The 11,591-nt window shown below is 45.2% G+C and overlaps 1 protein-coding gene across 2 annotated transcripts in view; it reads left to right on the forward strand.

The window, feature by feature from the left end:
• LOC110075170 (G protein-coupled receptor kinase 5) overlaps window positions 1-8,497 on the forward strand; it is a 97,798-nt gene extending 89,301 nt beyond the window's left edge. The window contains exons 11-16 of one of the 2 annotated variants that reach the window (XM_020786128.3): window positions 171-260; window positions 4,461-4,669; window positions 5,731-5,868; window positions 6,841-6,978; window positions 7,874-8,005; window positions 8,272-8,497. In XM_020786128.3, coding sequence (XP_020641787.3) covers window positions 171-260; window positions 4,461-4,669; window positions 5,731-5,868; window positions 6,841-6,978; window positions 7,874-8,005; window positions 8,272-8,361 — 797 coding nt within the window. In that variant the 3' untranslated portion in view covers window positions 8,362-8,497. The remainder of the gene's footprint in view (window positions 1-170; window positions 261-4,460; window positions 4,670-5,730; window positions 5,869-6,840; window positions 6,979-7,873; window positions 8,006-8,271) is intronic. The other variant, XM_078379741.1, reaches the window with a different exon arrangement.
• The last annotated feature ends 3,094 nt before the right edge of the window (window positions 8,498-11,591 follow it).

An 11,591-nucleotide genomic window follows, 5' to 3' on the forward strand; every position in this document is an offset into this window, starting at 1 on the left:
TGGATACTGATATAAATTGAATGTTGCTCCACTCTGCTCTTTCACCTTTCTTCTTAGCTACAAACATCTGCACGTGAACTGCACATGTGGCTGGTCCAATGGGGCAAATCATGGGACACTACCACGCCATAAAACATTGTTACCCCATCTTCTCTACTCTTCCATTCTAGGTCACATCAGGATCTCAGATCTGGGGCTAGCCATCAAGATCCCAGAAGGAGACACGATCCGTGGCCGTGTAGGAACTGTTGGCTACATGGGTGTGTATCAGAAGACAGTTTCCCATCCTAAAGTTTATGCTGGCTTGTTGTAAAAGCTGGCTTGATGCTGCTTTAGGTAGAGTTCCATCCCTTCTAGAATTAAAAACAGCCTGACTACAAAAGGCCCAGGTAAAAAAATGTGGGGAAAATGTCACCCCTTAGAAACCCATAAAAATCAAGGAAAATATATAGTAGACCAAAAAGGCCTATTTCTAGCCCTGGGGACTTCCAAGAACAGTGTTTTGCAGAGATGGGCACAAATCGTGTTTCACACATCCAAGTTATACACCCACATTGCAGCCCTCCTCCAGGAAAGTGCCTTTTAGCAACTGACTTGGGGAAACTGAATCTTCACCAAATTTGGAGGGATTGTAGAGTCAGGAGAAGCTTCTCTGCAATTTTGGTGTCTCTGGGTGCCTAGGGGATTGTTTTATCAATGGATCAAAAATAACTAAAAAATTGTTAACTTGTATTCATCAGGGACATCGATTCAGATGAATATGCATCAATTAATTAGCAATTTTTGATGAATTTTGCACTTTGCACATTTTTTAATGAATTTTGCACACACAGGCCCGTCTCTATTCAGGAGCCTTGGAAAGTGTCTCCCAAGATCCTCATCGCCAACAAACCCAAAACGGAATCCTATCCACTTGACAGTTCCTGGTTGTTATTTTTTTTCCTTTTTACAAAGGCAGTTTTTGGACATTTCCAGGCCAAGTGGAGGCTGCAAGAATTTTCCCTTCAAGCCCAACATATACTCTTACCCCGGTTTATATGTATATATTGTGTGCCATCAAGTCAATTCTGATTAAGGTGACCCTTTTCAAGGATTTTCAAGGTAGAAAATACAAAGAAGTGGTTTAACATTCCCTTTTTTTCTGGGGGCCAACCTGGGACTGACTGTGCAGCTTGCCCAAGGCCACGTAGGCTGCTTTTTGCAGGAGGCTCAGCAAGGAATCAAACTCTCAATCTCTGGCTCTGCAGCCAGATATTTAAACCACTGAGTTATCGAATCCAGCCCTGCTTAAAACCTTGGGAATTGGGAGATCAAAATTATAAGCCCCGATCTGTCTAACCCTGAACAAGATCTTTTGAACACATTTTATGGAATGAGAAACCCTTGAATTCAAGTCTATCTGCAGGTATAATTTGCCAATTTATACAAGGCTTCATAACAACTCTACATGGATGGTAGAAGTGGGCTCTGCTGTCATCTCTGTCAGAATCTCTTAATATCCTGGAAAGTCAGTGTGGTCCAGTAATTAGAGTATTGGACTGGGATTTGGGGTGTCCACATTCAACTGTCCACTGAATCATTAATATTACTAGAGAGACTTGGGCCAACCGCTCTTAGGAGTATTCGGTTCTTCCAAAACTCTCTGGTTTATGCATGTAGGATATTGTGCTTTTGTACCCACAATTCAAAAAGCCGGGAAATATCCTGCATTGCCAGCAAGAAAAAGAATGCCAGGCTTTACATCATAAAGGATCACAAAGGGCAGCCTAAATGTTGACAACACCAATGGCAGCAGTCAAGATGGTCTATACGTATAAGATCCTCTCTTGTACTCATTACTATCCCCAAAGTGACAACACACAAGGGAAAATCCAGGACCTGACTCCTTTTTTATCCATTAACCACTTCTCACCCAAACACAAAGCAACTGTCAGTGCTTTCCCACCAACAAGTATGAAGTAATTATAATGTAGGAAGGTGTTTGCCACCATGAGTTCACTGGAGGAAAGGTGGACTGCATGTAAGCAGCAGCAACAGTGTCATAAGTAGAGGGAGGATTTCTATGACATTTCACGTTTTCTATGCAACCTACACTTGTACCCATAAGCAAGGTCAAATATGTTTATGAGTAATCTGGCCTTTCTCACCAGATTAGTCATAAACATGTTCAAACTCACCAATAAGATCAACCATAGTTTGCAGAAAGAAAGAAAAGATATGTCATAGAAGTCTTCCCCTAGTCATAACAATATCCCTTATGGCTGAGAAATGGTTTCGACATATGTCAGGAGAAGAAAAATAAGTTAGTTTATTATTTACCTCTGATTTTCTGAGTTAAATTAAAAAAAACAGCTTACATTGAAAAGATAACAATAAAATAGAGCTTTGAACAATACTTGTATAATTACAGAAATTAAAAGTAATGTCATTTGGAATAATAATAATAATAAATCCAGTAAAACTAAAAGCTAGCAGATAAGAGTGTTAAAAGGAAATTCAAATAGCAGATCATAGATAAGACTACAAAAAAGAGTAACCACAAACTGAACTGTTTGCTTCTTTTGTGTGCCATCTGTTTCCTTAGTCAGAATTGTCGTTGTGGCACTTACACTCTAAATCTTGTGATGCTTAAGCGCTTCAGGGTTTCGTTGTTTGGTATTTTCATTTCCACACGTGCCCAGTGCTTGAATCCCAAGGGTCACAGACAATAAAAGTATTTTATTAACAACAACGTTCTGTCCCAGCATCCCCCAAATTCTATGCAAAGAAGGACAGAAATCTGAATTCTCTGATGTCTAAATTGTGCAAGTTAAACTGTGCAGGTGTTTCCATACTTCATGTTTTCCTATATTGTGTGTATGTGAGAGTAAATATAAAGGGCACTGAAGTCCCTCCAGCCCTGCCGCTGGAAATCCTATGTAGCCAATCTTTTGTTTCTGAAATCCTATGGAGCCTTTTCCATACCAGCTTCCTGTCTCTGTTGTGAGAGTTTGGGAATATTTCCCCCTTTTTTCTTTTTTTGGAAAGTGAACACTTACAATCCAGGACAGCTGTTCTTTTTTTTTTTTTTCAGGCTATATTCCATTTGTGAAGTACGGTAATCGTTCTTCACTTACACTAAATTCTGGTGAGCGAACATGTGTTTCATGGGTAGAAATGGGGGTATTCGTAAACGAATATCCCCCCCACAGGTGCAGATAACGAGGGCCAGGCCCGCTGGGGCCTGACCGACCACTCATGATTCTACGGCTGCTCTGGGCTCTGCGGCCCCTTCCTATCGCTCTCTTGCTCGCGATGGATTAGCCACTCCTGGCAGAAGGCAGGATGACGAGCCTCTCTGCCAGGTCAAATACGAATGCCCCCATCTCTAGTCATGGGCTATCAAGTCGATTCCAACTTACAGCTATCCTAGTAGGGTTTCTGTGGTTTATGAGATATTTAAGAAATAGTTTTACCTGTGCTGCGCCTATGAGCTTCCATGGCCAAATGGGGATTTGAACCCAGGTCTTCTGAGTCCTAGTCCAGCTCTCTGTCCACTAGACCACACTGGCTCAACAAATGTTTGTCCTCCGGAATTGGTTTTGTCCATTCTGACTGTCAGGTGAAGCTCTCTCCCATCACTTCCTGCCTATGCTGCTGCAGGTTTTCTTGGCATATTTTGCATGCAGAAGAAAATGTTTGCCTGAGGAGTGACATTTGGGAAACTGCAACCCCCAGAGTGATACCAAGTGTGGTGTAGTGGATAGAGTAATGGACTGAGACTCAGGAGTCATAGGTTTGAATCCCCACTCAGCCATGGAAACTCACAGGGGACGTGGAGCTGGTAAAAACCAGTCCTTTTATATCTCACTTGCTTTGAAAACTGTTAGGGTCATTATACGTTGGTTCCAACTTGAAGGCACATAACAACAACCAGCTCCCAGAAGGCTCCAGGCTGAAGGCTTTGTGAAGTTGTTTTCCCTAAAAGGTCACCTTGCAAGATCTGGTAAAATGGATGCTCTTCTCCTGAACTACAAGATTCTGGGAGTTGCAGCCAACAAACATTTATCTGGCGCAACAGGTGCTCTTCTTCCATGCTGTGATGGGCTCTTCTCTGAGCTTATTTTGTTGTTGTTTAGTCGTTTAGTCGTGTCCAACTCTTCGTGACCCCATGGACCAGAGCATGCCGGGCCCTCCTGTCTTCCACTGCCTCACAGAGTTGGGTCAAATTCATGTTAGTTGCTTCGCAGACACTGTCCAGCCATCTCGCCCTCTGTTGTCCCCTTCTCCTCTTGCCCTCACACTTTCCCAACATCAGGGTCTTTTCCAGGGAGTCTTCTCTTCTCATGTGATGGCCAAAGTACTGGAGGCTCCGCTTCAGGATCTGTCCTTCCAGTGAGCGCTCAGGGTTGATTTCCTGAGCTTATACACTCTGAATAAACGCAGCTATCTCCATGCTTTCCTGTTCTTTCCTTCCCTAGCTCCTGAGGTGATTCACAATGAGCGCTATTCCTTCAGTCCAGACTGGTGGGGTCTCGGCTGCCTCATCTACGAGATGACCGAGGGCCAGTCACCCTTCCGTGCCCGGAAGGAACGAGTAAAGAGGGAGGAAGTGGAGAGGCGTGTGCAGGAGGAGCAGGAACGGTACTCGGACAAATTCTCTGAAGATGCCAAAGCCATCTGCAAGGCGGTAAGTAGCAGGTGGCATCAGAAAAGTGGGAGTGGAATGGCAGGGGGAGGCTGTGGTCAGATGCTGTAGGATCAAAGAACAGATGCTTGGATGCAGAAGAAAGCTCAGAAACATTACTCTTGTGGATTAGAACTCTCAGAATCTCTCCACCAGTATATGTGGAGGCTTCCTGGAGTAGTAAATTGCCATATTTTTCTGTTTATAAGATGACCCAATGTATAAGACACCCCCCCCCCATTCTAACCCCCAAATTAGAAAATTTGGCTGCTTCAGGATCAAAGAGGTGCAATCCTGCTGCCCTTTCACGGCTGTGTTATCCACTTTCTAAGCCCTGCGGGGCTTAGGAAATGGGTAACACAGTCATGAAAGGGTGGCAGGATCACACCCCTTTGATCCTGAAGCCCTTTCATGGCTGTTTTACCCTATGGCTTCGCAAAATGCAGGGAAAGTGGCTACCTTGCGTGTATAAAATGACCCTCAATTTTTTTGTCTAATTATTTAAGTAAAAAGTGTCATTTTTATACATGGAAAAATACGGCACATTCTTTGCTCCCCAGGGACCATAAACACACCTATGGGCTACCCTTTGCCCCTGCTTTAGCCATTTATATAACACTTACTCTCTCCCTCCACTGGTGCTTTCACAAACAACCTCTTGTGGCTTTGAGATGTGCATTCTGGAGCAAGAGGAGCGAGTAGCCATGCATCCAGTGATGTTTCCTTGACTTTGGATCTGCTGGCCTCCTACTATGAGGTGGAGATAGAACTTGGGAGATTTTCCTTTGCTTTTGCTTTGCTTCCTGGACTATGACTCCCAGAATCCTACAATTAACTTGGCCAAGAAAACGCCAGCTGAGGTACTCTAGAGCCTAAAATTGTCATTTCCCAAGCTCTCAAAGAGATGAACTGGCTCTTCTTTTTGCAAAGAAGCATGCACCCTCATTGGCTAGCTATGGGGAGAACAGAGTAAGGGGCATTGGAACGGGCAGGTGATGGGCATCTCATGGAGGGCAGGGTGCTTGCCTCATCCTGATTCTTGCTCTATGCCTCCCAATCCTCAGCTGCTGACCAAGGATCCCAAGCAGCGGCTGGGAAGTAAAGGAGACGGGGCCGTCCAGGTGAAGCTGCACCCATTCTTCAAAACCATCAATTTCAAGCGCCTTGAAGCTGGAATCATGAAACCTCCCTTTGTACCAGACGTAAGCACAGACAGGCGACAGCAAAGCTACTGCTGGTTCACACACGCAGTGCAGTTCTGCAGAGAAAATTCTGAGGAGGGGCACCATCCAGACAAGAAGCTGGATGGTGGGTGCAGGCCCTTCTGCTGACTGCCGTGCTTTCACCATAAAAGCCAAGGACAACATGATACCTGGGACACCCTACCTCACCATTTTAATATGCTTTCTCCTTATGCTCAAAAGCCCACGTGCTGTGCTGCTCCCACAGTCAAATTCAAAATGGGCTGGGAGCGGCTGGCCATCCTGACATTGCTTCTGTAAAGTTCACCAGACAACAACCCAAGCAGATGCTTCAGTCTGCTCTGTCATGGCAGGGGACAGTTTAAAAACATTTCTTTCTTTCTTTCTTTCTTTCTTTCTTTCTTTCTTTCTTTCTTTCTTTCTTTCTTTCTTTCTTTCTTTCTTTCTTTCTTTCTTCAGCCATTCCTGACTTTCCTTCCTTCCTTCCTTCCTTCCTTCCTTCCTTCCTTCCTTTCTTTCTTTCTTTCTTTCTTTCTTTCTTTCTTTCTTTCTTTCTTTCTTTCTTTCTTTCTTTATTTATTTATTTATTTATTTATTTATTTATTTATTTATTCAGCCATTCCTGACTTACTTTCTTTCTTTCTAAGATGACAGCTCTCAGATTTTTTAAAAAAGATTTTTTAAAAGATGACAATTGGTGATGCTACCTGGGGAGATTCTGGAAACTGTACCCCCCCCCATCTAACTTTTGCAAACTGTTATCGTATAGCATTTCCTGCCCCGTTATGATGGCTGCTGGAATTTCTAGCAGCCATGGAAGCCAAAAAGGAAAGATCCATGAGTGGCCAACCGGAACTGGCAATCCCTTGCAGCCCAGTATATAGCCTTCAGCTGAATATTGTGTGCAAACTATCCTTTTGGGTAGACTCTCCCCATCTTGACCCACACATGACTGCAATTGTTGCCCCACAGCCCCGGGCCGTGTACTGCAAAGACGTGCTGGACATCGAACAATTCTCCACTGTGAAGGGTGTCAACTTAGACCAAACTGACAACGACTTCTATGCCAAATTTGCCACCGGCAGCGTCCCCATCCCCTGGCAGAATGAGGTAAGAGATCGGGGTGTGATGAGATGGATGGAGAAGGGAAACCATAACAGGGAGAAAAAAAAGAAGAAATTTTATAAAGGTCTTCCTCAGCAACACTCCTTCTTCAAGGAGACCCAAACACAGAATTTTGGATTCAGGGGTCATGAACGCCATAGTGTAGGCATAAAAGCAGCTGAAGACTGAAAGCTGGAGGTAGCAGCATGACACCCTCCGAACCACTTGCATTCTCAGTGTGGCCTGTGAGTAAGGTGGGGAATTCTCACCTTTTATATAATATGCAATGGCAGCAAGTCCTCGCCCCACCCCACACAGCTTTCCTTCCCATTTTGTACATGAGACGATGGGGGAGATCATGGGGGGCTCTTCCCAGTTCTGGGAAGTGTAGCTTCTGGCAGGGAGCATCCCTCCCAGGCTGGCTCTGGACCCTCTGGGGGGACCTTCTGGTTAGTTCTGCAGACCAAAGGTTCCCGTCTCCTGGTTTAGCTCCATAAGGACAAAGGCAAGCCGTGTGCTCAGCCCTTCCCTCTAGCACGACTCTAGGGATGTTCAGAGACCTTTAACTCTTCTGTTGAACAGGGCGCAGGTGGGTCATTTTCTGGGGTCCGAAGGCTGCAACCGAGTCCTTGACCCCACAATTGTAGATTGAACTGTCATCCTAAAGGACCCTTTTTCCAAGAGTCAGGTTGCATAAGGCAAAACACTCATATACTCTGGTCTAAGTATGTATTCTTTTCTTTCTTTTACTTTTATTGGATTTTTACCCCACCCTCCCCTAGACAAAGTCTACTTGGGGCGGCTTACCTACATAAAAACATAGCAAAACAACATCCCAAAAACATTTCACCCTCACTCCCCAAATGGATGGCCTGTTCTTTTTCTTCTTCTCCTTCTCCAGATGATTGAAACAGAATGCTTTAAAGATCTCAACGTTTTTGGACCAAACGGCAAGCGATGCCCAGATCTGGACTGGAAGCAACTTCCTGATCCCCCCAAGCGAAGCCTCCTGCAGAGGCTCTTCCGTCGCAATGTAAGTCTTGCCCTTTTGGCTTCTTCCAGGATCTCACTCATTTCCTGCCAAAAAAAGCCTTGGGCAAAGCAACATCGCCCACCGTGGACGGTGTGTGCCACCACCCACCCCTCAAGTGCAGCCCTCTGCACCTTGACCGTCCCTCTTAAGAGTAAAGAGCCTCATTCAGCCACACTCAGCGCGGCCACCGGCCTATTTGAGGTGGCTCAGAGGGCCTGGCTGTCCAGACCCGACCCTTCATCTTTCTCCTCGCTCTTCCTTCGCAGCCCAGCGACTTCTCCCTCAGCACCAACGCACACTCCAACCTGTCAGCAGCTCCCTCACCGACCCGGCCCACAGCGCAGGCTCCTTCCTGACCCACGGCCCAGAAGCCCCCTGAAGCCACCACGGGTCCGTTGCCTTCTCAGGGCTGCCGAAGGCCTGTCCTCCCCCCCCCCCCCAAAGTGGAGGTGTCGCCGTCCTGGACTGGGGCCTCTGACCAGCAAGGAAACTGGGGGAAGGCGGCCTTCGATCCTTCAGGAGAGACTGTGCACTGGCCTCGGGAGCCCTCAAGGCCTCCCAGGGCTGACACGTCGCGGATTGCAGTTGTTGGGACCCTTTGTGGATGTGGTTGGATGTCCAGGCAGGTGGCTTTTGCCAGATCTTCCTCCTTTTCTTGGGGCTCTCTGGCCACGTGGGGAAACTCCATCCCTCCCCTATCCTGTTTTCTGTCTCTCTCTCGCTCTCAATAGCATGGAGCCTGCCCAGACTTTAATGTGAGATGGTCAGAGGGCGGGGAGGATGCCTTAGACAGGGGAGATTTAGCCCTGCGTTTGGAGGTGACCCAGAGGTGGAAACAGGAGCCTTGAAGCAGTGGCTCAGAAAAGAGGCTCAGCACGAATGGCACCCCTGAGACCACGGATGCCCCACAGTTTCAGTGGCAGAGACTGGGAACGTCAAGCGGCACTGACATGGATAAATGTGTGCGTGCCGACAAGGGTGCAAATGTCCACCTGTTACACAATTGCCTCCTTTGGTTTATTCAGGGTGTTTCAGGAATCTCTACCTACCCGTAATCTCGAAATAACTGCAGCCTGGGAATATGGGAAGTTACTTTATATCAAGTTGGATTCTCCTGGTTGGCCTAACTCAATATGGTCAAATCTGACTAGGAGGAGCATTCCAGGATTTCGGGCAGAAGGCATGCACAGGATTGAACCCAGCACCTTCTGTACGCAAAGCTACTGCCCTATCCCTGACCTACTATGGCCTCTACCCAAAGGGCCACATGGCCAGGAAAAGAAGGGAACGCAAGGCCACTCCAGACCAAGGGTTGGAAATCACGTTGACCTGATTTCCCAAGAAGGGAAAAGTTTTCCCTCATAATTTTTATCCTTCCCCCCCACAAAAAACAACAACAACAACCCTTGAGAGTCTGCTATTGTGTTGCTCATGAATGGTCCAGACCTTGTTTTAGCGAAACAAAATGTCCAGTCTGTTTTAAACTGGAGGTATTTTGGTGTTGCTGTTGCTGTTTTTTTCTCATTACAGAGGAGGGACTTCTGGTTATTTTCTGCTTCATTTGGAGAGGTTGATGTACAGACTCAGACATGCCCCAGAGCTTGCCCTGCTTCGAAGGCCCAAGTAGGGAGATCAGCATGAAAAGAGTGGGGGGGGGGGTCAGGGTGCTCAGAATAGGAAGGCCCAAGGATTTTATGCAGGCTGTGTTTTGATGTGAAGGTCACCTGGTCCGTACCACTCAGTCTTCACAAGAGGATCAGTGGGCAGTGACCCTCGTGGTTTCACACTTCTCTAAATTTTGCAATGCAACTTTTAGCTGGCAAAAGAACTTTTTTAAAAAAAAAAAAAGCATGCAAAATGTGTGTTTTCTGATATAAGGTCTACACAAATGTGAATGGTGCCTGAAAGTGCATAGGAAAATAAATATTTTATCATAAAACAGGTAGAAAATGACATGCCTTTTAAAAAATAATAATAATAACACTCCCCTGCAGATTAGCATGAAAATAGGATGGACCCAAGCTGTGAATGAGAGATGAAATTAGACCAATATTTGTCTGGTCCATTCTGTAGAGCAGTGGTCTTCAACCTTGGGCCTCCAGATGTTCTTGGACTTCAACTCCCAGAAATCCTAGCCAGCAGAGGGGGTGGTGAAGGCTTCTGGGAGTTGTAGTCCAAGAACATCTGGAGGCCCAAGGTTGGGGACCACAGCTGTAGAGGACTTTGGTTACATATTGCACATTAAGCTGGACAAAGCCAGAGGTGTTCAGTGTCTTCAAAACCAGAACTCACTTTTAAACCCAAATTGCAATGCTGAAGAGCCAAGTTTTAATTTTTTAATGCATTTTTTGTTATATCATTTTTTCTGGATCTCTGACCACACATGTCTTTATTTTAGGTCCTTAACCTTCTGTCACTGTCCCCTCTTTTTTCTCCTCTCCTCCTCTTTTGTTCAGAGACAAGTGTTGGCTCTACTTCTTAATGCAGCTAGAGTCAGAACAGTAGCCGTTGGCTGCATGTGAATGAAAGAAGTGGCTATAGATTCTCGCTGTTTTTGTGTATGCAGGTGCCACATCTTAATAGCCCACTCTTGTCTGTATTTTCTTGGGCCTGCTCTATGCTATAGAATGAAGTGATAATGGGGCCACAGAAAAGAATATGCCATCTCTGACTAATGCTTGATCATAGTACAAGTGCTTCCCTACATTAATTCTGATGCAGTTGTTAAAATGCAGTACTGCAGTCAAAATTTTGTTCATGAACTGAGTTTGATTCTGACGGACTCAGATAACCAGCTGGAGGCTGACTCGGCCTTCGAGCCTTCCAAGATCATCTCACTGGTGGGGAAATGTGTAGCCTGTATAATTAAAAACTGTAAACCACCCAGAGAGTGATTTAAGTGTCATAGGGCAGTGTATGAGCAGCACATTTTGCTTTTTAATCCTTCTCCAGGAAAACCGTAGTACCCCAAAGTCACATTTTGTTGTAGACTTTGGAGAGACGTTTTATGATTTTGTCACTTGAAAAACTATAAGTAATCTTCAGCCACCTGCCATGTAATTTGCAGCTACTTTCCATGTACAGTTTTTTTTTTTTAAAAAAAAATGCAATCCACACAAATATACATACGACATTTTGCCATAGGGTACTATGATGTACCAGCCAATATAATGTATTGATACAGAAAGTCCCGCGCCATCTTTCAGTGAACCATTCCAAAAAAGCAAAAGGGACATGTTGTGGTTGTCCGTAAGTTAGCCCTCTTTGGAAGGGAGCCATTCTTAGTGGGTTCAGGAAATGCAAGACTCACTGACCCATACTTAACATGAATCTTCACATTTATTGGAATTTCCGTGCAGTCAAAAAATATCCCAAAAGCCACTCAGTGCAAGATTTTTTTTTAAATGAGGGTTAAAAAGAAGATTTTTTTAAAAAAATGATCTCCCAACAAGTAGAAAATTAGCTTGTCAGGGAAAGGACAGGCTTCCAGTCATAATCTCAGAGGTGCTGTTTTTACTTGTGGGGAGGTGGGTGTTGTTGTTGTTGTTGTTGTTGTTGTTGTTGTTGTTGTTGTTGTTGTTTTTAA

This window comes from Pogona vitticeps, chromosome 8, assembly GCF_051106095.1.
Source record: "Pogona vitticeps strain Pit_001003342236 chromosome 8, PviZW2.1, whole genome shotgun sequence".
Taxonomy (NCBI): Eukaryota; Metazoa; Chordata; class Lepidosauria; order Squamata; family Agamidae; genus Pogona; species Pogona vitticeps.